General features: G+C 39.3%; 1 protein-coding gene across 6 annotated transcripts in view; it reads left to right on the top strand.

Moving 5' to 3' along the window:
- Positions 1 to 26177, top strand: part of AKT3 (AKT serine/threonine kinase 3) — a 357879-nt gene that overhangs the window by 27645 nt on the left and 304057 nt on the right. Inside the window, exon 1 of one of the 6 annotated variants that reach the window (XM_058430708.1) lies at positions 608 to 640. The exons of 2 other annotated variants lie outside the window; for them this stretch is intronic. Coding sequence is in view for 1 of the 4 variants with exons in the window: in XM_058430704.1 (XP_058286687.1) it covers positions 18581 to 18614 (34 nt within the window). In the remaining 3 variants the exon portion in view is untranslated. Of the gene's footprint in view, positions 1 to 607; positions 641 to 11293; positions 14648 to 18479; positions 18615 to 26177 lie in introns of those variants that run through there. 3 more of the 6 variants (XM_058430703.1, XM_058430707.1, XM_058430704.1) reach the window with 3 other exon arrangements.

Below are 26177 nucleotides of genomic sequence, written 5' to 3'. Positions count from 1 at the left end.
GTATTACCCCTTGTCAAGAGATTCGGATTGAAGAAATTAGGCAGGGACAGGAAGGGGGATAATTAAGAAAATGAGACTTTTACACTTTATTCTGTGTAAACATTGCATCTTTCTGTTTTGCCTCACATTACATAAATGATACTGTAATCACTTACTGTGTCTTGGAGATTTATCCATGCCATTGGAACCTGGAACTCAAAAAAGAAAAAAATGACTAGTTTGACTTAACCTGCTCTTAGTGAATCTATTCTTACTTCTTGTCCATCTGCAATTTCAAAGTACATCTGATGCTTGAAACAACATGGGAGTTAGGGGCACAGACCACCTGCATAGTCAAAAATGTGCATATCACTTTTGACTCCCTCACAACTTAACTACTAATAGCTTGCTGTTGACTGGAAGCCTCGCTGATAACATAAACAGTCTATTAACACACATTTTATATATAATGTACTGTATTTTTACAATGAAGTAAGAGAAAAAATGTGATTAAGAAAATGTATTTGTTTTTCATCAAGGGGAAGTGGATCATCATAAAGGTCTTCATCCTTGATGTCTTCAAGTCAAGTAGGCTGAGGAGGAAGAGAAAGGGTTGGTATTGCTATCTCAGGAGTGGCTGAGGCAGAAGAAGCAAATCCAGGTACACGTGGAGTCGTTCAGTTAAACCCATGTTATTAAGGGTCAGCTGTACCTATATATTGTCATTTGAGTGTAATGGTTAAGAGGATGGGACTGAATTCCAAATCCTGGCTTTGCCATTTATTAGTGTCTGTGGGCAAAATCCTTAATCTGTCTTAAATTTCTCATCTGTAAAATGGAGATGATAAAAGTGCCTACTTCATATGGGTGTAAGAATCCAAGCTCATAATGTGTGATTAGCTCTTATCAGACTGCATGGGACATATTAAATAGTAAATAACTATTTAATAATCTGTAGATATTACTAGTTTGACGTCAACTTTACTAATATTTAGTATTTAACTCACCCATTGTTTACTTCTATATAGACAGTCAGGATACTTGCCCTTTTAAGTTTTTTTTTTTTTGTTTTTGTTTTTGTTTTTTTAAAAAAAACATTCTCCAGATGCTTTCACATTGATCAAAAATCACTGATGCTGACCAGAAATCAAAGTGATAAGCTACTTGCTAACTATCAATATCAATGTTTTCATTATGATATTTCTCTTTGGAGAAGACCAGTGTAAAAGAGGAGTTGATCAGTGTTCCTTTCCTGTCAACTGACCTTCATGTTGTACTCTCTTCCTCAGGCTTCATCTTTCATAATTTAAAAATTCATGTTTGTCTGTAGTAATTACAAAAATTCATTATAGGATTTCCAAGTTCTAATAGTTGTTTTCTAGATTTGGTCTTCATTATGATACTGCTCCTATATTTTTCAACACTTTTTCTTAAATGAAATAGTACTAAAGCAACAAGTACATACATACATTTTTTTCCTCTCACTCAGGATTGGGTAAGGCCAAATAGTCATATTTTAATTCTTTGGTTAAACTTTATGATTAAAAATGCTTGCTGTGTAAGAACACTAATTTCCTTATCTTACACAGTTAGATAAGGGGTCAAGAAATAGAGACTTAAGTGTATTTTTTTAATGTAGAATACAAACCAGTAGAAAAGCTAAAAATGAAAATGAAAGTAACAAAAATTGGGAAGAAAGGGCAGAGGGTATCTTAATTTCTCAGTCTTTATAGTAAGAAGTCTGTTGATGTGGTTAATAGGTGATAAATCAAGAAACATCCATAATGCCAAAAGTATTAAAAGTGGCTGTTTTTGAGAAGTGGAATGGAGAATGAGGGCTTATGTATATGTGGTCCTGTGTGTATGGGAATGGTGGAAGAGATACTTTTATTTTTGAGTCTTACATGCTTTTATGTACTACTGAGTTATCACTTTCTACCTGTATTAGTTAATAAAACATACTACATGGTTCCAGTTTATAAAGATAAAAGCATACTTTTATATGTTGATATATGTATAAAAATGAATTGGATGGAAATATACCAAAATATTATAAGTGGTTATTTCTGGATATTGAGTTTTTCCCTTCCTTATATTATTTTGTATTTTGTAAAATTTCTAAAATGCATGTATTGTATTAATTTATATAAAAAATTATTAAGAGAAGTTATTTAGGACTTCCTAACATTTAATTTGTCCCGGGTTTAATTTGTCACACTTATTTGGCATCAGAATGTTTGCTTTTTATTTGTACAATTACTAGAACTTTTTTAAATTAAAGGAATTGTACATCATAGTCTTTGCATTGCTTAGTAAGGTTGGCATTCTGCTGAAAATAACAGAAAACCTAGCCAACAGTAACAACAAAAAAGGACATTTTCTTTTTTTCTGCTTAAGGATATAGGTGGGCAGTTATAGTTAGCAAATCAGGATAGAATCATCAAAGATTGAAGCTATCTCTGGTTCGTCACCGTTAGCTTGTTTGCTTTTCATATACTTGTTACTTCAAGGTTTCAAGATGGCTGTAGTAATGGGCATTACATCTCTGTTCAAGGCAGTCAAATGGGAGATGGCTGGCGTCAGCCACACTGTCCCTTATGTTAGGAATGCAAAAGCTTTCTCCGAAGCTCGCTATCAGACTTACTTTTCCAAAACTGGGTTATGTGCCACTCCTAGCTGTTAGAAAATGAATATTTGGCTTTCAATTTCTGTAGCGGGAGATGGCAAGAGTAAAGGGGTTTGGTAATTGATGTTGTGTTAGACAACCAGCAGTCTGCTACAAAAAGTTTTGGCAAATATAACTAATGTTTGTACTTCAGTTCTCAATCAGATACCCAGGAGAGACAGTAGCCTTTCTAGAGGTCAGATTGAAAAATTTGACACACAAACATTCTCTAAAATTTACTCTTGTCGGGGGGTTATTCTGAAATGTAGCCATTTTGTCTGGTCTTAGGAGTACTAGGTTTATGCTCCTTTCTTTTTTTTTTTTTTGAGATGAAGTCTCGCTCAGTCACCCAGGCTGGAGTGCAGTGGGGTGATCTCGGCTCACTACAACCTCTGTCTCCCAGGTTCAAGTGATTCTCCTGCCTCAGCCTCCCAAGTAGCTGGGATTACAGGCACGTGCCACAACACCTGGCTAATTTTTGTATTTTTAGTAGAGATGGGGTTTTGCCATGTTGGCTAGGCTGACCTTGAACTCCTGACCTCAGGTGATCCACCCGCCTTGGCCTGCCAAAGTGCTGGGATTACAGGTGTGAGCCACTGCGCCTGGCTATGCTCCCTTCTTAAAAAAAAGATAGTTTTGGTATCCTGAAGTGATAATGAATTATGGGGTACGTTTGGTAAATTATTTCAATTAGTTTTATTCCCCTTGTGGAATCCAAATTCCTGTTTCTAGCTGGTAATCTGAGGATTATGAATTTTTAATGTAACAAATCAATTATGTAAGGGTTTTCATTTTTGTTTTTAAGTTACAGTATGCAATGAAACGGATAGTCACAGGTTTTATAGCTTATGACTCCACCTCTACCAACCCAAATAATGGTCAGCCAAAAATATCCAAATTACATAGTTTGAAGTATTAGGTGTTATAGTTACTTGGATTGTCTTAAATCCACATATTTTAATGGTTATTATCCCTTATTTTCTTATTCCTCTGTCACTGACTCCTTTTAAAATACTTTATGATGCAGATTTGAATAGTTGTCATTGTGATTTTTTTTTTAAAGTTCTGGGATGCATGTGCAGGACATGCAGGTTTGTTACATAGGTAAACGTGTGCCATGGTGGTTTGCCGCAACTATCAACCCATCATCTAGGTATTAAGCCCAACATGCATTAGCTATTTATCCTGATGCTCTTTCTCCCCTCCTCCCTGACAGGCCACAGTGTGTGTTGTTCCCCTCCCTGTGCCCATGTGTTCTCATTGTTCAGCTCCCACTTAGAAGTGAGAACATGTGGTATTTGGTTTTCTGTTCCTGTGTTAGTTTGCTGAGGATAATGGCTTCCAGCTCATCCATGGCCCTGCAAAGGACACGATCTTGTTCCTTTCTATGGCTATATAGTATTCCATGGTGTATATGTACCACATTTTCTTTATCCAGTCTATCATTGATGGGCATTTGGGTTGATTCCACGTCTTTGCTATCAGGAATAGTGCTGCATTGAACATAGATTGATTTATATTCCTTTGGATATATACCCAGTAATGGGATTGCTGGGTCAAATGGTATTTCTGGTTCTAGGTCTTTGAGGAATAGCCACCCTGTCTTCCACAATGGTTGAACTAATTTGCTTTCCCACCAATGGTGTATAAAGTGTTCCTCTTTCTCCACAGCCTCACTAACATCTGCTGTTTCTTGACATTTTAATAATTGCCATTCTGACTGGTGTGAGATGGTATCTCCTTGTGATTTTGATTTGAATTTCTCGAATGATCAGTGATGTTGAGCTTTTTTTTTCATGTTTGTTGGCTGCATGTATGCCTTCTTTTGAAAAGTGTCTGTTTATGTTCTTTGCCCACTTTTGAATGAGGTTTTTTTTGTCTTGTAAATTTGTTTAAGGTTTTTGTAGATTCTGAATATTAGCCCTTTGTCGGATGGATAGATTGCAAAAATTTTCTCTGTATACGTTGTCTGTTCACTCTGATGATAGTTTCTTTTGCTGTGCAGAAGCTCTTTAGTTTAATTAGATCCCATTCATCAATTTTTGCTTTTGTTGCAATTGGTTTTGACACTTTCATCGTGAAAATTTTGCCCATGCCTATGTCCTGAATGGAATTGCCTAGATTTTCTTCAAGAGTTTTTATAGTTTTGGGTTTTATGTTTAAGTCTTTAATCCGTATTGAGTTAATTTTTGTATAAGGTGTAAGGAAGGGGCCCAGTTTCAGTTTTCTGCATATGGCTAGCCAGTTCTCGTAGCACCATTTGTTAAATAGGGAATCCTTTCCCCATTGCTTGTTTTTGTCAGGTTTGTCAAAGATCAGATGGTTGTAGACCTGTGGTCTTATATCTGAGATTTCTGTTTTGTTCCATTGGTCTATGTGTCTGTTTTGGTACCAGTACCATGCTGTTATGGTTTCTGTAGCCTTGTAGTATAGTTTGAAGTCAGGTAGTGTGATGCCTCCAGCTTTGTTCTTTTTGCTTAGGATTGTCTTGGCTATTCAGGCTCTTTTTTGGTTCCGTATGAATTTTAAAGTAGTTTTTTCTTATTCTGTGAAGAAAGTCAATGGTAGTTCAATGGGAATAGTATTGAATCTATAAATTATTTTGGGCAGTATGACCATTTTCACGATATTGATTCTTCTTATCCATGAGCATGGGATGTTTTTCCATTTGTTTGTGTCCTCTCTGATTTCCTTGAGTTCTCCTTGAAAAGGTCCTTCATTTCCCTTGTTAGCTCTATTCCTATGTATTTTATTCTCTTTGTAGCAATTATGAATGGGAGTTCATTCACGATTTGGCTCTCTGCTTGTCTGTTGTTGGTGTATGGGAATGCTTGTGATTTTTACACATTGATTTTATATCCGGAGACTTTGCTGAAGTTGCTTATTAGCTTAAGAAGCTTTTGGGCTGACATGATGGGATTTTCCGGATATAGGGTCATGTCATCTGCAAACAAGACAGTTTGACTTCCTCTCTTCCTGTTTGAATACACTTAATTTCTCTCTCTTGCATGATTGCCTTGGCCAGAACTTCCAATACTATGTTAAATAGGAATAGTGGGAGAGGGCATCCTTGTCTTGTGCCAGTTTCCAAGGGGAATGTTTCCAACTTTTGCCCATTCAGTAAGATACTGGCTGTGATTTTATCATAAATGGCTTGTATTATTTTGAGCTATGTTCCATAAATACCTAATTTATTGAGCATTTTTAACATTAAGGGATGTTGAATTTTATTAAAGGCCTTTTCTGAGTCTTTTGAGATAGTCATGTGGTTTTGTTTTTAGTTCTGTTGATGTAATGAATTATGTTTATTAATTTGCATATGTTGAACCTGCGTTGTATCCTGGGCATGAAGCTGACTTGATCGTGGTGAATAAGCTTTTTGATGTGCTGCTGGATTCACTTTGCCAGCGTTTTAGTGAGGATTTTTGCATTAATGTTCATCAGGGATATTGGCTGAAGTTTTCTTTTTCTGTTTCATCTCTCCTGGGTTTTTGTATCAGGTTGTTGCTGCCTCATAAAATAAGTTGGGGAGAAGTCCCTCCTTTTCAATTGTTGGGAATAGTTTCAGAAGAAGTGGTACTAGCTCCTCTTTGTACCTCTGGTAGAATTCAGCTGTAAATCCATCTGGTCCTGGGCTTTTTTTGGTTAATATGCCATTTATTACTGCCTCAGTTTCAGAACCTGTATTGGTCTATTCCTGGATTCAACTTCTTCCTGGTTCAGTCTTGGGAGGGTGTATGTGTCCAGGAATTTATCCATTTCTTCTAGATTTTCTAGTTTATTTGCATAGAGGTGTTTATAGTATTCTCTGATGGTAGTTTGTATTTCTCTGGGGTTGGTGGTGATGTGGTGATATCCCCTTTATCATTTTTTATTGAATCTATTTGATTCTTCTGTCTTTTCTTCTTTATTAATCTAGCTGGCGTTTTATCTATTTTATTAATTTTTTTCAAAAAACCAGCTCCTGGATTAGTTTTTTTTTGTTTGTTTTTTTTTTTTGAAGGGTTTTTAGTGTCTCTGTCTCCTTCAGCTGTGCTCTGATCTTGGTTATTTCTTGTCTTCTGCTAGCTTTGTGGTTTGTTTGCTCTTGGTTCTCTAGTTCTTTTAGTTGTGATGTTAGGTTGTCAGCTTGAGATCTTTCTAATATTTTGATGTGGCCATTTAGTGCTATAAATTTCCCTCTTAACACTGCTTTAGCTGCATCCCAGAGATTCTGGTACATTGTCTCTTTGTTCTCATTGATTTCAAGGAACTTCTTGATTTCTGCCTTAATTTCATTATTTACCCAGGAGTCATTCAGGAGCAAGTTATTCAATTTCCATGTAGTTGTGTGGTTTTGAGTGAGTTTCTTAATCTTGAGTTCTGATTTGATTGTGCTGTTGTCTGAGAGACTGTTAGGATTTCAGTTTTCTTGCATTTGCTTAGAAGTGTTTTACTTCCAATTATGTGATTGATTTTAGAGTATGTGCCATGTGGCACCAAGAAGAATGTATATTCTGTTGTCTTTGGGTGGAGAGTTCTATAGATACCTATCAGGTCCAGTTGATCCAGAGCTGAGTTCAGGTCCTGAATATCCTTGTTAATTTTCTGTCTTGATGATCTATCTAATATTGATGGTGGAGTGTTAAAGTCTACTACTGTTATTGTATGGGAGTCTTAGTCTCTTTGTAGGTCTCTAAGAACTTGTTTTATGAATCTTGATGCTCCTATATTGGGTGCATATATATTTAGGATGGTTAGCTCTTCTTGTTGATTTAATCCCTTTACCATTATGTAATGCCCTTCTTTGTCTTTTTTGATCTTTGTTGGTTTAAAGTCGGTTTTGTCAGAGACTAGGATTGCAACCTCTACTTTTTACTGCTTTCCATTTGCTTGGTAAATTTTCCTCCACTCCTTTGTTTTGAGCTTATGTATGTCTTTGCCCATGAAATGGGTCTCTTGAATACAGCCCACTGATGGGTCTTGACTGTTTATGCAGCTAGCCATTCTGTGTCTTTTAATTGGGACATTTGGCCCATTTACATTTAAGGTTAATATTGTTATTTCTGAATTTGATTCTGTCATCATGATGTTAGCTGGTGGTTTTGCAGACGTGTTGATGTAGCTGCTTCATAGTGTCATTGGTCTTTGTATTTCAGTGTATTTTTGCAGTGGCTGGTAATGGTTTTTCCTTTTCATATTTAGTCTTCCTTTAGGAGCTCTTGCAAAGCAGGCCTGGTGGTGGTGAATTCTCTCAGCATTTTCTTGTGTGAAAAGGATTTCATTTTTCCAAACTGAGCCTATGAAGCTTAGTTTGGCTAGACTTGAAATTCTGGGTTGGAAATTTTTTTCTTAATGTTGAATATTGGTCCCCAATCTCTTTTAGCTTGTAGGGTTTCTGCTGAGAAGTCTGCTGTTTGTCTGATGGGCTTCCCTTTGTAGGTGACCTGGCCTTTCTCTCTGGCTGCTTTTAACATTTTTTCTTTGATTTTGACCTTGGAGAATCTGATGATTATGTGTCTTGGGGTTGATCTTCTCATGGAGTGTCTTACTGGGGTTCTCTGGGTTTCCTGAATTTGAATGTTGGCCTGTCTTATTAGGTTGGGGAAGTTCTCCTGGATGATATCCTGAAGTATATATTCCAACTTGGTTCCATTTTCCCCATCTTTTTCAGGTACCCTAATCAGTCATAGGTTGGGTCTTCTTACATAATCCCATAGTTCTCAGAGGTTTTCTTTGTTCCTTATCATTCCTTTTTCTCTAATCTTGGGAAGATAGTCTTCAAGCTCTGAAATTCTTTCCTCCACTTGGTCTCTTTGGCTATTTATACTTGTGGTTGCATTGTGAAGTTCTCGTGTTGTGTTTTTCAGTTCTAGTGTTGTGTTTTTCAGTTCTATTGGGTCATTATGTTTCTCTCTAAACTGGTTATTCTGGTTAACAGCTCCTGTAATGTTTTATCATGGTTCATAGCTTCTTTGCATTGGGTTAGAACATGCTCCTTTAGCACAGTGAAGTTTGTTATTACCCACCTTCTGAAGCCTACTCCTGTCAAGTTCATCTAAGCGTTCATCTAGTTGTGTGCCCTTGCTAGAGAGGTGTTGTGATCATTTGGAGGAGAAGAGGCAGTCTGGCTTTTTGGGTTCTCGATGTTTTTTTCGTTGATTCTTTCTTATCTTCATGGGTTTATCCAGCTTTGATCTTTGAGGCTCCTGACCTTCAGATCGAGTTTTTGTGGGGACTTTTTTGTTGATGCTGCTGTTGTTGCTTTCTGTTAGTTTCTCTTTTTAACAGTTAGGGCTGGGTGTGGTGGCTCACACCTGTAATCCCAGCACTTTGGGAGGCTGAGGCAGGTGGATCATGAGATCAGGAGATCGAGACCATCCTGGCTAACACAGTGAAACCCTGTCTCTACTAAAAAATACAAAAAATTAGCTGGGCGTGGTGGCATGCGCCTGTAGTCCCAGCTACTCAGGAGGCTGAGGCAGGAGAATTGCTTGAACTTGGGAGGCGGAGGTTGCAGTGAGCCAAGATTGTGCCACTGCACTCCAGCCTGGGTGACAGAGCAAGACCCCATCTCAAAAACAAAACAAAAACAGGCCCCTCTCCTGTAGGGCTGCTGCAGTTTGCTGGGGGCCCATTCCAGACCCTATGTGCTTGGATCCCTCCCACACCTGGAGGTGTCACCAGTGGGGCCTGCAGAACAGCAAAGATGGCTGCCTACTCCTTCCTCTCAGATTTCTGTCCCAGAGGGGCACCGACCTGATGCCAGCAGGAATGCTCCTATATAAGGTGTCTGGCGACCCCTGTTGGGGGTGTCTCTCTCAGTCAGGAGGCACAAGATCCAGGACCTGCTTAATGAAATTGTCCAGCTGCCCCTTGGTGGAGGGGATGCACTGTGCTGGGGATTGTCGCACTCCTCTGGACTACCTGGATTCCTCAGTGCCAGCAGGGGGAAAGACTAAGTCTGTTCATCCACAGAGACAGTGACTGCCTCTCGCTGCAGGGGCTGAGTCCCAGGGAGAGCAGAGTTCTATTCCTAAACCCCTGCTGGAGTTGCTAAAATTCCTGCAGGGAGGCCTTGCCCAGTGAGGAGGGATGGGTCAGGATCTGGCCTAAAGAGGCAGTCTGGCCACAGTCTGTCACAGCCGCTGTCCTTTGCTGTGGGGAATTTCTCCTGGGTCCAAACCGTCCAGTCTCCCTGGCACCAGCAGGGAAAAAACGGCGAACTGGAGCTACAGTGTGGGCTGCTGCCCCTCTGGAGCTCAGTTATCTTAGGCAGCAGGCAGCTGCAGTGATGGCTGCTTTCCCTTCCCTGGAGAGCTTAGTCGTCTTGGACAGCAGGCAGCCGCAGTGATGACGGTGGCCCCTTTCCCTGGGAATTTGGTAGTCTTAGGCATTCTGCAGTTGAGTGGCCGCCAAGCATCTGCACAGCTCTGTGCTTGGGACCCAAGGCCCTGGTGGCATCGGCTCATGAGGGGGATATCCTGACCTGACCCATGGGTTGCACAGATCTGTGGAAAAAACATGGTTTCCCAGGCAAGGTAGCACAGTCACTCACTGCCTCCCTTGGCTGAGGGTGGGAGCTCCCCTTGCTCCATTGTGGCTCCCATGTGGGCCATTGCATCACCCTTCTTTTCCTCACTCTCCATGGGTCGCGCCAACTGCCTGGTCAGTCCCATTGAGAGAACCTAGATACCTCAGTTGCTGGTGCGGGATTCACTTGCCATTTTTGTTCTTGGTGGGAGCCTCTGGCCGCAGCTGTTTCTAGTTGGCCATCTTGGCGCCTGTCACTGTGATTTTTATGGACTTCTGCATAACATATTGCTGAAAAAAATTATCAAATGAGACTTGTTTAAAAAATTTAAGTTTTAATTGTTTTCATCAATTGTTGGGTAAACTTTATGTTAAGTTTTCTTACCAGTTAGAGATACTATATTTATTCAACACCAAGCCATTTTTTCTTAGTCCAAAAAAGTGTTATTGCCTTATACTTTCGAGGAGTAAAAAATTGTTCTTGTAAATGAGCATGTTTGTATCTAGTTTTTGGACAAACTGATTTCTTTATTTACTTCTAGTGAAATATGTGCCAGAAACTGGGATGTGTGAGATACTGAGATGAAGAAACACTTGCCCTCATGGAGTCTAGAGTCTAGTGGGGTAAAAAGACTTCAAGATGAGTCAGTTTCCTCATTGATAAAATGGGGGTAATAGTACCTATCTACCTCATGAAGGTTATTGTGAGGATTAACTGAGTTAAATTATGTAATAGTGACTTAGAATTTTGCCAGGTACATAGTGAGTGTTCCATAAATGTTGGCTGCTGTTCTTATTTTTGCAAAATCGAGATTTGTATAAAGTGCTGTGGAAGTACAGACTAAGCAGGGGTTGACTTTCTAGAAAGTTAGGGGAGTGATCCAGTGTTAGTCTGCTCTCAATCCTACTTCATAGTTTCCGTGTGCATAGTAAGTCCTCAAAAACTGTGGAATGAATGAAGCAAAGAATGAGAATATACTTACCTGAGTGGGATTGTTAAGACGGCTTCTTTAAACATCTTAAAATAGATGTCAATAAAATTTGAAGATGCAGTATTACAATTTAGCATTTATCTTCCATGCCTGAGTTAATTCATGGATAGAATTTAGAATATTTTTTCAAGTAAATAAATAATGGAAGATAGTTTAAGAAATGAAAAAGCTATTACTTTCAGCCAGGTTTTTTAAATAAGCTGGGTTTTCAAACTGTTTGTTTGCTTATTTATTTATTTGAGACAGAGTCTTGCTCTATCACCCATTCTGGAGTGCAGTGGCGTGATCTCGGCTCACTGCAAACTCTGCCTTCTGGGTTGAAGTGATTCTCCTGCCTCAGCCTCCTCAGTAGCTGGGACTACAGGCATGCGCCACCACGCCTGGCTAATTTTTGCATTTTTAGTAGAGATGGGGTTTCACCATGTTGGCCAGGCTGGTCACAAACTCCTGACCTCAAGTGATTCACCTGCCTCAGCTTCCCAAAGTGCTGGGATTACAGGCATGAGCCACCACGCCTGGCCTCAAACAGTTTAAAATATTATTTTCTAGCAGGGTCTTGAAATACAAGTATCTTATACTACAGACTACAGATATTATTCATATATTTTGGCAGTGTCGTGTTGTTGTAGATCATTATAGCTACATCAGTTACCAATGCTGTGTGATGGACTACCCCAATGTTTATTGCCTTAAAACAACTATTTATCTTTTTTCATGATTCTGTGGTTTGAGTCCCTGGTTCTCTTGGAGATGTCACCTAGAGTCATTCCTATGGGTGCACTTAGAAGGGTAGCTGGACTGAACTGAAAGATGGTAGAATGGTTTATTCCCATATTTGGGTCCTTGGTGCTTGAATGTTGGCTCAGAGTGCCTCAGTTCTCCTCCATGTTGCCTCTCTCTAGCAGGACATCCTGGATTACTTTAGAGCATGTTACTAACTTCTAAGAATGGAAGCCACCAGTTCTTCTAAAGACTAGTTGCAGAAGTGGCAGATCATTGTTCCAATACATTTTATTCGTGCAACAAGTCACAAGATTCACCAGCTCAGATTCAAGAGGAGGAGAAATGAAGTCCATCTCCTCATAGGAAGAATGATAAGGAATTTGTGGCCTCCTGTAATCCACCATGGTAGCATAGCACCTTATTATCTTTGATGAGACATTTGTAGCCTATCCTCCTTATCTGCCCTTTCTCCCCTTATAAGTTTTATTTTTTATCTCTTTTTCCTTAATTTTCCATGAATATTTGTAGTTTGTCTTCTGTTTCACTGGTTCAGATTTCTGTTCTCTTGATATAAACTGTTTCTTTCTACAGTGTTACTGCCTTTGTGTTGTTTTACTTTGCCTATATGCTTTTCTTATCTTTTCTAGTTTACTAGTCATGTATCCTACATTTTAGATGCCTTTTCTTGATATCATTTAATTTTAACTTTATGTAATCTATTTAAAAATTTTTCTCAGAATATAAATAATAGGTGCAGTAGTAGAATTAAAGGTAGTGTCAGAGAGTAGGGTGGTGCCTGCCATGTTATGTTAGTGACCCTGTGTCTTTGGTTTAGGGATCTGGTGGAACATGACCAGCTATCCCCTTTTGCCTGAGATACCCTCAGCTTTTGATCATCACTACTGAGTATTTACATGTTTTAGTGAAACTACGAATTACTCAAATATTGTGATTTAAAATGTGGAAGATAAGCTGTTGATATGCTAGTTCAAAAAGCAATTCAAACTGCTGTGTGACCTAGAAAAACACCATCTTGACCCATGTAAAGGTGGAATGGCCATTAAGCTCCTATTCCCACCAGAAATGGAATTATAAGCCAAAAGCTGTCATGAACTTTTCCATCATGTGAGCAAGCCATAGTAGAAACCAAATAGGGTCTTCTGATGACTACATCCCTGGCTAACATATTGTCTGCAATTTCATGACAGACCCTGGTGCAGAACCATCTAGCTAAGTCGCTCCTTTCCCACAGAAACTGTATAATAAAACCCTGTTGTATTGAAAATACTAATTTTGGGGGTAATTATAGCAATAGATAATAGAGATTTTGAGCAGGGCATGGTGGCACACAGCTGTAATCCCAGCACTTTGGGAGGCTGAGGTGAGTGGATCACTTGAGCTCAGGAGTTTGAGATCAGCCTGGGCAAGATGGTGAAACCTCATCTCTACACACACACACACACACACACACAAAATAGCTGGGTGTGGTGGTGCACACCTGTGGTCCCAGCTACTTGGGAGACTGAGGTGGGAGGATCGCTATCTCTAATTTTTGAGCCTGGGAGGTGGGGGTTGCAGTGAGCTAAGATTGTGCTACTGCCCTCCATCCTGAGTGACAGAGTGAGATCCTGCCAAAAAAAAAAAAAAAAAAAAAAAAAAAGCAATATAGATTTTGGTATCAGAGTGGTTTTGTTTTGTTGTAACAAAAATGTAGTACTGTCTTTTGAATTTGGAAGTGGCTACAAGCTTGAAGGATTTTGAAGCATTAGTGAAAGCATGTAGAGCCTTGAGTTGACTGTTAGTAGAAGTTTGATGTAGAAGTAGAAGCCTTTGAGGCGGCTTTGCTTGAGGGCTTAAAGGAAAGTGAGAAAAATATTAACGGAAACACCAGGAAAGGGGATCCTTTTTCTGTGGTGGCAGAAAGTTTAGCAACTCTGTCATGTGCAGTAAGATGGAAAATAGAAAAATGTAACCTGCGAATGAAGTGATCTAGCTAAGGAGATTTCTTATCAGAATGTTGAAGAAGCTACCTGGTTTCTTCTTGCTACTTATATATAAAATGTAAAAGGAGAGAGATAAGCAAAATGAAATACTGTTAAAAAACAGCAAGGAATTGTAGGGCTTGAAAATTCCCAGCCTCTTCATATGATCATTGATACTAAAATTAAGAAATGGATTCTAGAAAAGATCCAATCTAGGGCACTCATGGGAAAACATGATCTACGGATCAAGCTGAAGATGTGACTTTAATGTCCCTTAAGACCTTAGAAATACCCAGGTGTTTTGAAGTTGTGACTTTAAAGTCCTTTAAGATCTTAGAAAGATCCAAAGTGTTGCCTCAAAACACCTGCTGGATTTCAGAATTGCTATGGGTCAGTGACTCCCACACACCTCCTAATTGTCCTTTGTTTGAACGGGAGTGCTGATCGTAGTTTTGCTATGCCTTTTGCATCACTGGTCTTGAATTCCTGACCCAACAGAAACTGTGAGATCATAAAGGCTTATTGTTATTTTAAAGCACTAAGTTTTGTGGTAATCTGTTTATGCAGTGATAGATAGCTAATGGAGTGACAGTTAAGTTGAATTTGGGAGACTGATAAGATGGCAGCCTTGCAACAGAGGCAGGTAGTGGGGTTGGGGGAGAACATTTGATGCAGAGTAAAAATAAGATCTCTGATTCCAAAGGTCATGAATTGTTAGGATCATGGGATGACTGTGTATCATTGGAAGATGTAAGCTCAAGAATATTCATGAATATGTGTTCTATTAAACATTGGTAAGAAGAGTTTTCTGACCAATAATTATTTCTAAGAACTACAAAATTTTATGTGTAGAATGAGGAAGAATTTTTTCCATTTGTTTTATACTTAGATTGTGAAGTTATGTTTACATAGCTTATATTTTCAGGTTAGTTTATTTATTTTGTAAAAGTATTTAAAGTAAATGTTAGATATAATAGGGTTCTATACTTAATCTAAACTAAATCTCTTCAAGATAAGCCCCTCTATCAGTTTACTAATATTTACAGTGATTGGAAAGAAGAGAAAATTACTTTCACTTTTAACTTTTTATTTTGAAGATTTAAAAATATATAGAAAAGCTGAATGTATTGTGTTCATGAGCACAAAAACATCCTTAACATTTTGTCACATTTGCTTTACATATATTTAAAAATTTTATTTTGTGACCTGATCTCACTCTGTTGCTTGGGCTGGAGTGGATCAAAGCTCGGTGCAGCCTCTAACTTTTGGGCTCAAGCGATCCTCCTGTATGAGCCTCCCAAGTTGCTGGGACTACAGGTGTGCACCACCACCTGGCTAATATTCTAATTTTTAAGAGATGGGGTCTCACTAGATTGTCCAGGCTAATCTTGACCTCCTGGGCTCAAGTGATCCTCCTGCCTTGGCCTCCGAAAATGCTAGGAATACTGGTGTGAGCCACTGTGCCCAGTCCATATACTTTTTAAAATTTTTAATTGAATCATTGGAATGGAAGCTGTAGATATCACTTTATCTCTAAGTTCTTCTAGCCCGAATTTCCAAGGGTAGGCTATTCATAATCACAGTATCATTATCACAACTAAGAAAAAACATATTTCATAATTATGCCTAATATGGTAGTCCATAAAAGTTTATAAATTTTTTTAAATCCAGGGTCCTTACAATATATTTGGTTATGTCACCTGAGACTGTTTTATTCTAGAAAATAAAAATCTAACATTATATTGCTTTCTATGACGTTGATTCTAATTTTTTTTATTGTGTACTTTTTTCTTTTTTTTATTTCCATAGGCGTTTGGGGAACAGGTGGTATTTGATTACACAAGTAAGCTCTTTAGTGGTGACTTGTGAGATTTTGGTGCACCCATCACCCAAGCAATATACACTGAACCCGATTTTGATTGTAATTTTTTTGAGGATTTTGTATCAGTTGTTTTGTGAATATCCCACATTCTGAATTTGTCCAGTTTTTCCTCCTTGTTAGATTCAGGTTGAACCTTTTTTGGTGAGAATACTGCATACATGATACATACTTAATCAAGAAGGTGACTGCTGGATCTCTTCACTGTAAAGATATATTTTTCTCTTTTTTTTTTTTTTATACTTTAAGTTCTGGGTACATGTGCACAACATGCAGGTTTGTTACATATGTATATATGTGCTGTGTTGGTGTGCTGCACCCATTAACTCGTCGTTTATATTAGGTATATCTCCTAATGCTATCCCTCACCCCTCCCCCCACCCCTCAACAGGCCCCGGTGTGTGATGTCCCCCTTCCTCTGTCCAAGTGTTCTCATTGTTCAATTCCCACCTATGCCACCTATGAGTGAGAACATGTGATGTTTGGTTTTTTGTCTTTGCGATAGTTTGCTGAGAATGATGGTTTCCAGCTTCATCCATGTCCCTACAAAGGACATGAACTCATCATTTTTTATGGCTGCATAGTATTCCATGGTGTATATGTGCCACATTTTCTTAATCCAGTCTATCATTGCTGGACATTTGGGTCGGTTCCAGGTCTTTGCTATTGTGAATAGTGCCACAATAAACATACATGTGCATGTGTCTTTATAGCAGCATGATTTGTAATCCTTTGAGTATGTACCCAGTAATGGGATGGCTGGGTCAAATGGTATTTCTAGTTCTAGATCCCTGAGGAATCGCCACACTGTCTTCCACAATGGTTGAACCAGTTTACAGTCCCACCAACAGTGTAAAAGCGTTCTTATTTCTCCACATCCTCTCCAGCACCTGTTGTTTCCTGACTTTTTAATGATCGCCATTCTAACTGGTGTGAGATGGTATCACATTGTGGTTTTGATTTGCATTTCTCTGATGGCCAGTGATGATGAGCATTTTTTCCTGTGTCTTTTGGCTGCATAAATGTCTTCTTTTGAGAAGTGTCTGTTCATTTGCTTCGCCCACGTGTTGATGGGGTTGTTTGTTTTTTTCTTGTAAATTTGTTTGAGTTCATTGTAGATATGGATATTAGCCCTTTGTCAGATGAGTAGATTGCAAAAATTTTCTCCCATTCTGTAGGTTGCCTGTTCACTCTGATGGTAGTTTCTTTTGCTGTGCAGAAGCTCTTTAGTTGAATTAGATCCCACTTGTCAATTTTGGCTTTTGCTGCCATTGCTTTTGGTGTTTTAGACATGAAGTCCTTGCCCATGCCTATGTCCTGAATGGTATTGCCTAGGTTTTCTTCTAGGGTTTTTATGGTTTTAGGTCTAACATTTAAGTCTTTAATCCATCTTGAATTAATTTTTGTATAAGGTGTAAGGAAGGGATCCAGTTTCAGCTTTCTACATATGGCTAGCCAGTTTTTCCAGCACCATTTGTTAAATAGGGAATCTTTTCCCCATTTCTTGTTTTTGTCAGGTTTGTCAAAGATCAGATAGTTGTAGATATGTGCCATTATTTCTGAGGGCTCTGTTCTGTTCCATTGGTCTATATCTCTGTTTTGGTACCAGTACCATGCTGTTTTGGTTACTGTAGCCTTGTAGTATAATTTGATGACAGGTAGTATGATGCCTCCAGCTTTGTTCTTTTGGCTTAGGATTGACATGGCAATGCGGACTCTTTTTTGGTTCCATATGAACGTTAAACTAGTTTTTTCCAATTCTGTAAAGAAAATCATTGGTAGCTTGATGGGGATGGCATTGAATCTATAAATCACCTTGGGCAGTATGGCCATTTTCTCGATATTGATTCTTCCTATCCACGAGCATGGAATGCTCTTCCATTTGTTTGTATCCTCTTTGATTTCATTGAGCAGTGGTTTGTAGTTCTCCTTGAAGAGGTCCTTTACATCCCTTGTAAGTTGGATTCCTAGGTATTTTATTCTCTTTGAAGCAATTGTGAATGGGAGTTCACTCATGATTTGGCTCTCTGTTTGTCTGTTATTGGTGTATAAGAATGCTTGTGATTTTTGCACATTGATTTTGTATTCTGAGACTTTGCTGAAGTTGCTTATCAGCCTAAGGAGATTTTGGGCTGAGACGATGGGGTTTTCTAGATATACAATCATGTCATCTGCAAATAGGGACAATTTGACTTCCTCTTTTCCTAATTGAATACCCTTTATTTCTTTCTCCTGCCTGATTGCCCTGGCTAGAACTTCCAACACTATGTTGAATAGGAGTGGTGAGAGAGGACATTCCTGTCTTGTGCCAGTTTTCAAAGGGAATGCTTCCAGTTTTTGCCCATTCAGTGTGATATTGGCTGTGTGTTTGTCATAAATAGCTCTTATTATTTTGAGATACGTCCCATCAATACCTAATTTATTGAAAGTTTTTAGCATGAAGGGTTGTTGAATTTTGTCAAAGGCCTTTTCTGCATCTATTGAGATAATCATGTGGTTTTTGTCGTTGGTTCTGTTTATATGCTGGATTACTTTTATTGATTTGCATATGTTGAACCAGCCTTGCATCCCAGGGATGAAGCCCACTTGATCATGGTGGATAAGCTTTTTGATGTGCTGCTGGATTCAGTTTGCCAGTATTTTATTGAGGATTTTTGTATCGATGTTCATCAGGGATATTGGTCTAAAATGCTCTTTTTTTTTTGTTGTGTCTCTACCAGGCTTTGGTATGAGGATGATGCTGGCCTCATAAAATGAGTTAGAGAAGATTCTCTCTTTTTCTATTGATTGGAATAGTTTCAGAAGAAATGGTACCAGCTCCTCCTTGTACCTGTGGTAGAATTTGGCCATGAATCCGTCTGGTCCTGGACTTTTTTTGGTTGGTAAGCTATTAATTATTGCCTCAATTTCAGAGTCTGTTATTGGTCTATTCAGAGATTCAACTTCTTCCTGGTTTAGTCTTGGGAGGGTGTATGTGTTGAGGAATTTATCCATTTCTTCTAGATTTTCTAGTTTATTTGCGCAGAGGTGTTTATAGTATTCTCTGATGGTAGTTTGTATTTCTGTGGGATTGGTGGTGATATCCCCTTTATCGTGTTTTATTGAGTCTATTTGATTCTTCTCTCTTTTCTTCTTTATTAGTCTTGCTAGCAGTCTATCAATTTTGTTGATCTTTTCAAAAAACCATCTCCTGGATTCATTTATTTTTTGAAGGGTTTTTGTGTCTCTGTCTCCTTCAGTTCTGCTCTGATCTTAGTTATTTCTTGCCTTCTGCTAGCTTTTGAATGTTTGCTCTTGCTTCTCTAGTTCTTTTAATTGTGTTGTTAGGGTGTCAATTTTAGATCTTTCCTGCTTTCTCTTGTGGGCATTTAGTGCTATAAATTTCCCTGTACACACTGCTTTAAATGTGTCCCAGAGATTCTGGTATGTTGTGTCTTTGTTCTCGTTGGTTTCAAAGAACATCTTTATTTCTGCCTTCATTTCGTTATGTACCCAGTAGTCATTCAGGAGCAGGTTGTTCAGTTTCCATGTAGTTGAGTGGTTTTGAGTGAGTTTCTTAATCGTGAGTTCTAGTTTGGTTGCACTGTGGTCTGAGAGAAAGTTTGTTATAATTTCTGTTCTTTTACATTTGCTGAGGAGTGCTTTACTTCCAACTATGTGGTCAGTTTTGGAATAAGTGTGGTGTGGTGCTGAGAAGAATGTATAATCTGTTGATGTGGGGTGGAGAGTTCTGTAGATGTCTATTAGGTCCGCTTGGTGCAGAGCTGAGTTCAATTCCTGGATATCCTTGTTAACTTTCTGTCTCGTTGATCTGTCTAATGTTGACAGTGGGGTGTTAAAGTCTCCCATTATTATTGTGTAGGAGTCTAAGTCTCTTTGTAGGTCTCTAAGGCCTTGCTTTATGAATCTGGGTGCTCCTGTATTGGGTGCATATATATTTAGGATAGTTAGCTCTTCTTGTTGAATTGATCGCTTTACCATTATGTAATGGCCTTCTTTGTCTCTTTTGATCTTTGTTGGTTTAAAGTCTGTTTTATCAGAGACTAGGATTGCAACCCCTGCCTTTTTTTGTTTTCCATTTGCTTGGTAGATCTTCCTCCATCCCTTTATTTTGAGCCTATGTGTGTCTCTGCACATGAGATGGGTTTCCTGAATACAGCACAGTGATGGGTCTTGACTCTATCCAATTTGCCAGTCTGTGTCTTTTAATTGGAGCATTTAGCCCATTTACATTTAAGGTTAATATTGTTGTGTGTAAATTTGATCCTGTCATTATGATGTTAGCTGGTTATTTTGCTCGTTAGTTGATGCAGTTTCTTCCTAGCCTCAATGGTCTTTACAATTTGGCGTGTTTTTGCAGTGGCTAGTACCAGTTGTTCCTTTCCATGTTTAGTGCTTCCTTCAGGAGCTCTTGTAGGGCAGGCCTGGTGGTGACAAAATCTCTCAGCATTTGCTTGTCTGTAAAGTATTTTATTTCTCCTTCACTTATGAGGCTTAGTTTGGCTGGATATGAAATTCTGGGTTGAAAATTCTTTTCTTTAAGAATGTTGAATATTGGCCCCCACACTCTTCTGGCTTATAGAGTTTCTGCCGAGAGATCAGCTGTTAGTCTGAGGGGCTTCCCTTTTGTGGGTAACCCGACCTTTCTCTCTGGCCACCCTTAACATTTTTTCCTTCATTTCAACTTTGATGAATCTGACAATTATGTGTCTTGTAGTTGATCTTCTCGAGGAGTATCTTTGTGTCGTTCTCTGTATTTCCTGAATCTGAATGTTGGCCTGCCTTGCTAGATTGGAGAAGTTCTCCTGGATAATATCTTGCAGAGTGTTTTCCAACTTGGTTCCATTCTCCCCGTCACTTTCAGGTACACCAATCAGACGTAGATTTGGTCTTTTCACATAGTCCCATATTTCTTGGAGGCTTCGTTTGTTTCTTTTTATTCTTTTTTCTCTAAACTTCTCCTCTCGCTTCATTTTATTCATTTGATCTTCCATCACTAATATCCTTTCTTCCAGTTGATCGAATCAGCTACTGAAGCTTGTGCATGTGTCACGTAGTTCTCGTGATGGTTTTCAGCTCCATCAGGTCCTTCAAGGACTTCTCTGCATTGGTTATTCTAGTTGGCCATTCAACTAATCTTTTTTCAAGGTTTTAGCTTCTTTGTGTTGGGTTTGAACTTCCTCCTTTAGCTCTGAGAAGTTTGATTGTCTGAAGCCTTCTCTCGTCAAAGTTATTCTCCGTCCAGCTTTGTTCCATTGCTGGTGAGGAGCTGCATTCCTTTGGAGGAGGAGAGGCACTCTGATTTTTAGAGTTTCCAGTTTTTCTGCTCTGTTTTTTTTCCCATCTTTGTGGTTTTATCTACCTTTGGTCTTTGATGATGGTGACGTACAGATGGGTTTTGGTGTGGGTGTCCTTTCTGTTTGTTAGTTTTCCTTCTAACAGTCAGGACCCTCAGCTGCAGGTCTGTTGGAGCTTGCTGGAGGTCCAGACCCTGTTTGCCTGGGTATCAGCAGCAGAGGCTGCAGAACAGTGAATATTGGTCAACAGCAAATGTTGCTGCCTGATTGTTCCTCTGGAAGTTTCATCTCAGAGGGGTGCCCGGCCATGTGAGGTGTCAGTCTGCCCCTACCGGGGCAGACTCCCAGTTAGGCTACTCGGGTCAGGGACCCACTTGAGGAGGCAGTCTGTCTGTTCTCAGATCTCAATCTCTGTGCTGGGAGAACCACTACTATCTTCCAAGCTATCAGACAGGGACATTTAAGTCTGCAGAGGTTTCTGCTGCCTTTTGTTTGGCTATGCCCTGCCCCCAGAAGTGGAGTCTACAGAGGCAGGCAGGTCTCCTTGAGCCATGGTGGGCTCCACCCAGTTCGAGCTTCCTGGCCGCTTTGTTTACCTACTCAAGCCTCAGCAATGGTGGGCGCCCCTCCCCCAGCCTTGCTGCCATGTTGTGGTTTGATCTCAGACTGCTGTGCTAGCAATGAGCGAGGCTCTGTGGGCATAGGACCCTCTGAGCCAGGCATGGGATATAATCTCCTGGTGTGCCATTTGCTAAGTCCGTTGGAAAAGTGCAGTATTAGGGTGGGAGTGACCCGATTTTCCAGGTGCCATTTGTCACCCCTTCCCTTGGCTAGGAAAGGGAATTCCCCGACCGCTTGTGCTTCCTGGGTGAGGCGATGCCTTGCCCTGCTTCGGCTCATGCTCGGTGCACTGCACCCACTGTCCTGCACCCACTGTCTGACAATCCCCATTGAGATGAACCTGGTATCTCAGTTGGAAATGCAGAAATCACCCATCTTCTGTGTCACTCACATTGGGAGCTGTAGACTGGAGCTTTTCCTATTCGGCCATCTTGGAACCGCTCTCTATTTTTCTCATTTATAAATCTGTGGGATGATAGTTCCCAATAGCCTTTTACCTCCATTGATGATAATGCCTGAATCAGTTTTTATGTTATGAATTATAGGGAAATTGCTTTTTAATGGCCATATGTAATAGATCCATATTTGAGATCCATATTTGCAAGGAAAGATGCGTTACTACCGCTGAAAGAACCCACTCTTGCCTTTTCTTTTTAAAAGTTAATATATTATTTGGATCATGGATTTGAAGGTATTTGAGTTCCATGTATGCATATTTTCCTTAATGAGTAATTTTGAAAAACTTTGATTTAATTTAAAACAATAAGTTAATGACAGATCTCTCAGATGGTTTTAGAACTCCTAACAATGAGAACATCAAATAGCTATGTGATATTTATTGAGACCCTACTAAGGTACAAGGAATCACACTAGATAATATAATGTACTTAACATTAAAAGCTGTAGCCTGCAAATACTTACCCATTTAAGAAGATAAGACACATATGCATGTAAAGATAGAAGTATATTTGTGGCAGGAGACCAAAATGCTAAATGACTGGTGTAGTCAATTAATGCTTTTGGTATTCACAAAGCTAGCACTTTCAACTTTGACGCGTGCAAAGCACTGCAGGTATATGAAGTGTCTTGATTATGTTTCTGACATTCTGAACTGGGACCTTTCAAGGGTTTTTTTTTTTTCCCTAATAAATACTTACCAAGTACATGCCTATCACGTTATAGCAACTAAAGAAACAAAAAGAATAAAACGTGCTCCTTGCACCTGGATGTAGTTATTGAGTGAGATGAAAAACAGAGCAACCTAAAATCATTTAAAAAGTGCTATAGTAAAGGTATCTACTTAGTGCTGTGGTTCTATAGAAGGGAGAACTAGGAAGTCATGTTCATTGGGTGACGGGTGTCTGGCAGGAAAGGCTTCACAGAGGAAGGGGCATTTGAGACTGATAGGAATTTTTTTCGGGTGAGAAAGGAAGAAGGGTGTTCTAGGCAATAGAAAATAGGAAGCATGCTGAGGAGTGTGTGTGTGCATGCCATGGTTTTAGGAGAGACAAGTGATGCCATTTTCAGAAAATTTGGGAGTAGCCCTAATCTGGGAGGGAAAATGGTTATTCAGCCTTTTGTGTGTGTGTTGTAATTTTGCCTTATATTGGAGAACAACACAGTTTTAATGGTAGATATGTTTTTTCAGAGAAAGCATATGGAAAATGAACATTGAAGAATGTACTGAAGAATGAACATGAGAAACACCACTTTACTAACAGGGAATGAGAGGAAAAGGAGACCTCTTTAGAGAAGTCCAAAAGCAAGAGAGCTAAAATGGATTATAATGTCACTGAGCCAATGGGCAAGATTTTACAAGAGGATAGTGAAATAACGCCACATACAGCAGCGTGCATGAGGAAATGAAACTAAAGGGGCCGTTGGATTTGACAATTAAGGAAATATCATGAATTCAGTTTCAGGGATTTGAGGGGAGGGAGGTAGCTAGACTTTTGGGGAATAAGGAAAGAGTGATGCTTAAATACCAGATTTAAACCATTCATTTGAAAAATCTGTCAGTGAAAAGTAGGAGAGCAATGAAGTGAGCAGCTTGGTCAAGTGAAATTTTTTTCTAAGTTAGAGAAAATTTTTGTATATGTGATGGTAGAGGGGAATGTGCTTGTGTGGTAGGAAATACTATAGCTGGCAGAGAAAGAATAAGATGGAGTGAAGGTTGGGAGGAGATGAGAACATAGGTGACAGGATTAATCTTTGAAAGGAGGAGAGGCAAACTCCCAGTTGGTCCAGAGGGAAGGTGAGCATGAGGGATGAGCAGAGGGAAGGAGGAATTACTGAGGAACAGAAGAGGAAAAAAGAGGGAACTTCTCTGTGATGGTTGTGATGTTCTCTGTGAATTTGGAGAAGGCAGAATCATCATGGTTTTAGAACTTCCTCTTCTATTTATGTATCCCGGGAGTGAGAATGAAGAAATCTCTACCCATCTGACATAACCTATAGTTGGTGAGTGGTATGGCAGAAGTTTGAAAAGCCAAGAGAGTCAAGTTGTGGTATGTTCTACCATTAGAAAAATGTTAATACAAACAAAATATCAGGCAATGTAACACTCTAATACTATTTAAAAATGCAATTATTGTACAGCATGGTGACTACAGTTAATAATGTATATTGTATTCTTTGTTTTGTTTTGTTTTGTTTTGTTTTTTGAGATGGAGTCTCGTTCTGTCACCCAGGCTGGAGTGCAGTGGCGCGATCTCAGCTCACTGCAAGCTCCACCTCCCAGGTTCATGCCATTCTCCTGCCTCAGCCTCCCGAGTGGCTGGGACTACAGGCACCTGCCACTACGCCCGGCTAATTTTTTGTAGTTTTAGTAGAGACGGGGTTTCACTGTGTTAGCCAGGATGGTCTCGATCTCCTGACCTCGTGATCCACCCGCCTCGGCCTCTCAAAGTGCTGGGGTTACAGGTGTGAGCCACCGCGCCTGGCCATGTATATTGTATTCTTGAAAAATGCAGATACAGTGGATATTAAGTGTTCTCACCACAAAAATGATAACTGTGAGGTAATGGATTTGTTAGCTAGATTTAACTATTCTACAATGTGTATATACTTCAAAACATCATGTTGTACGTGGTAAATAAGTGCAATTATTGCTAATACATAAAGATTTAGAATAACCTTATTTAGGAACACTAAATGTATTACTAGTTTAATTTTGAAAGTTTTGTTACAGTAATTTAAAAGTATATTTTAGATAGACAAAATGATTAATTGACCTAATTTTAAAATGTTTCAAATTTTGCAGTGTAGTGTTATTTTTTAACTGAGGACTTCTCTCTGAGACTAGTCAGTACTATTAAAATTTTAAGCAGCACAAATCCAACTCAAGTAGTTAAGCAAAAATTTAAAAGACAGTGGATATATTAGATTAAGTAAATGAGAGTCCAAGATGGACTGATCTCAGGCATGCGTGGATCTAGAACCCTGATGATGATGTCGAGGGTCCTCTTCTGCTGTGTGGGCTGGCTCTGTTTCCACCTGCCGTGGCTTCATTCTCAAGCAGGCTTCTGTTGTGTGGTTATAGCCTCAGGGCAACATCATCACGGGCTCACCGTCTGAAAGGAAGATAGACTCCTTCTCACCATTATATGGTAAATTTCAGAGGTGACTCTGTGTTCCTCCTTATGTCAGTTTTTCATCCCTTAGTGTATCACGGTAGCCAGGAGTCAGGGGGACGGCAAACTTGATTGTCTGGATCCTGGGTTATGTGCTCATTTCTTGAAGGAGGTCACTGTGGTTATGAGTTGTCAGGGAGTAGTGGCTTTTAACATTTTTGGAACATTTCAGTCTTATGTATGTCTGTGTGTGTGTGTGTGTGTGTGTGTGTGTGTGTACATGTACATCTTTGTTCTGTAACAAACCAAGTGGTCAAGTGAAAGCCTCGTGTTGAAATCACATTCCTTAGGAAGGAATTAGTCTTTGATTGCTTATATAAGTGAGTCTTCACAACTTTTTTAGTTTATGTTTTCATAAAGATACAGTGGAAGCCTTTTCTTTTTTGTAAGTAAAAGTGTTTTTCATATACATGACCTAATATTTTTAAGTCCTTCACAAAAATGAAGTAACTCTGCGTGGATAACTTCAGTAGTAACAAAAAGAAACAAAACAACCATCCTGTCCCCCACTTGCCCCACCAACCTGGATTTCTCCTTGGGATTATGAAAGCAGTATGATGGAAGGGAAGGTACAGCTGGCTTTGGAGGCAGATAGATCTGGACTTTTAATGTTGTTGGGAGGATTTCAGATAATTACATAGAATCCTTAATATAGTAGTGCTAGGCTCATAATAGGTGCTTGATAAGTGATAACTGTTATTATAATTTTTAAAAAAAATTTATTGAGACAGGGTCTCACTCTGTCACCCAGGTTGGAATGCGATCATAGCGCACTGCGACCTTGAACTCCTGGGCTCAAGACATCCTCCTGCCACAGCCTCCCTAGTAGCTGGGACTACAGGTGTATGCAACCATGCCTGCTAATTTTAAATTTTTTTGTAGAGATGGGGTCTTG

The sequence above is a fragment of the Hylobates moloch genome, unplaced genomic scaffold (genome assembly GCF_009828535.3).
Source record: "Hylobates moloch isolate HMO894 unplaced genomic scaffold, HMol_V3 SCAFFOLD_18, whole genome shotgun sequence".
Taxonomy (NCBI): domain Eukaryota; kingdom Metazoa; phylum Chordata; class Mammalia; order Primates; family Hylobatidae; genus Hylobates; species Hylobates moloch.
The sequence above is the reverse complement of the archived record's forward strand: the minus strand, read 5'-3'. Positions and strand labels throughout refer to the sequence as shown.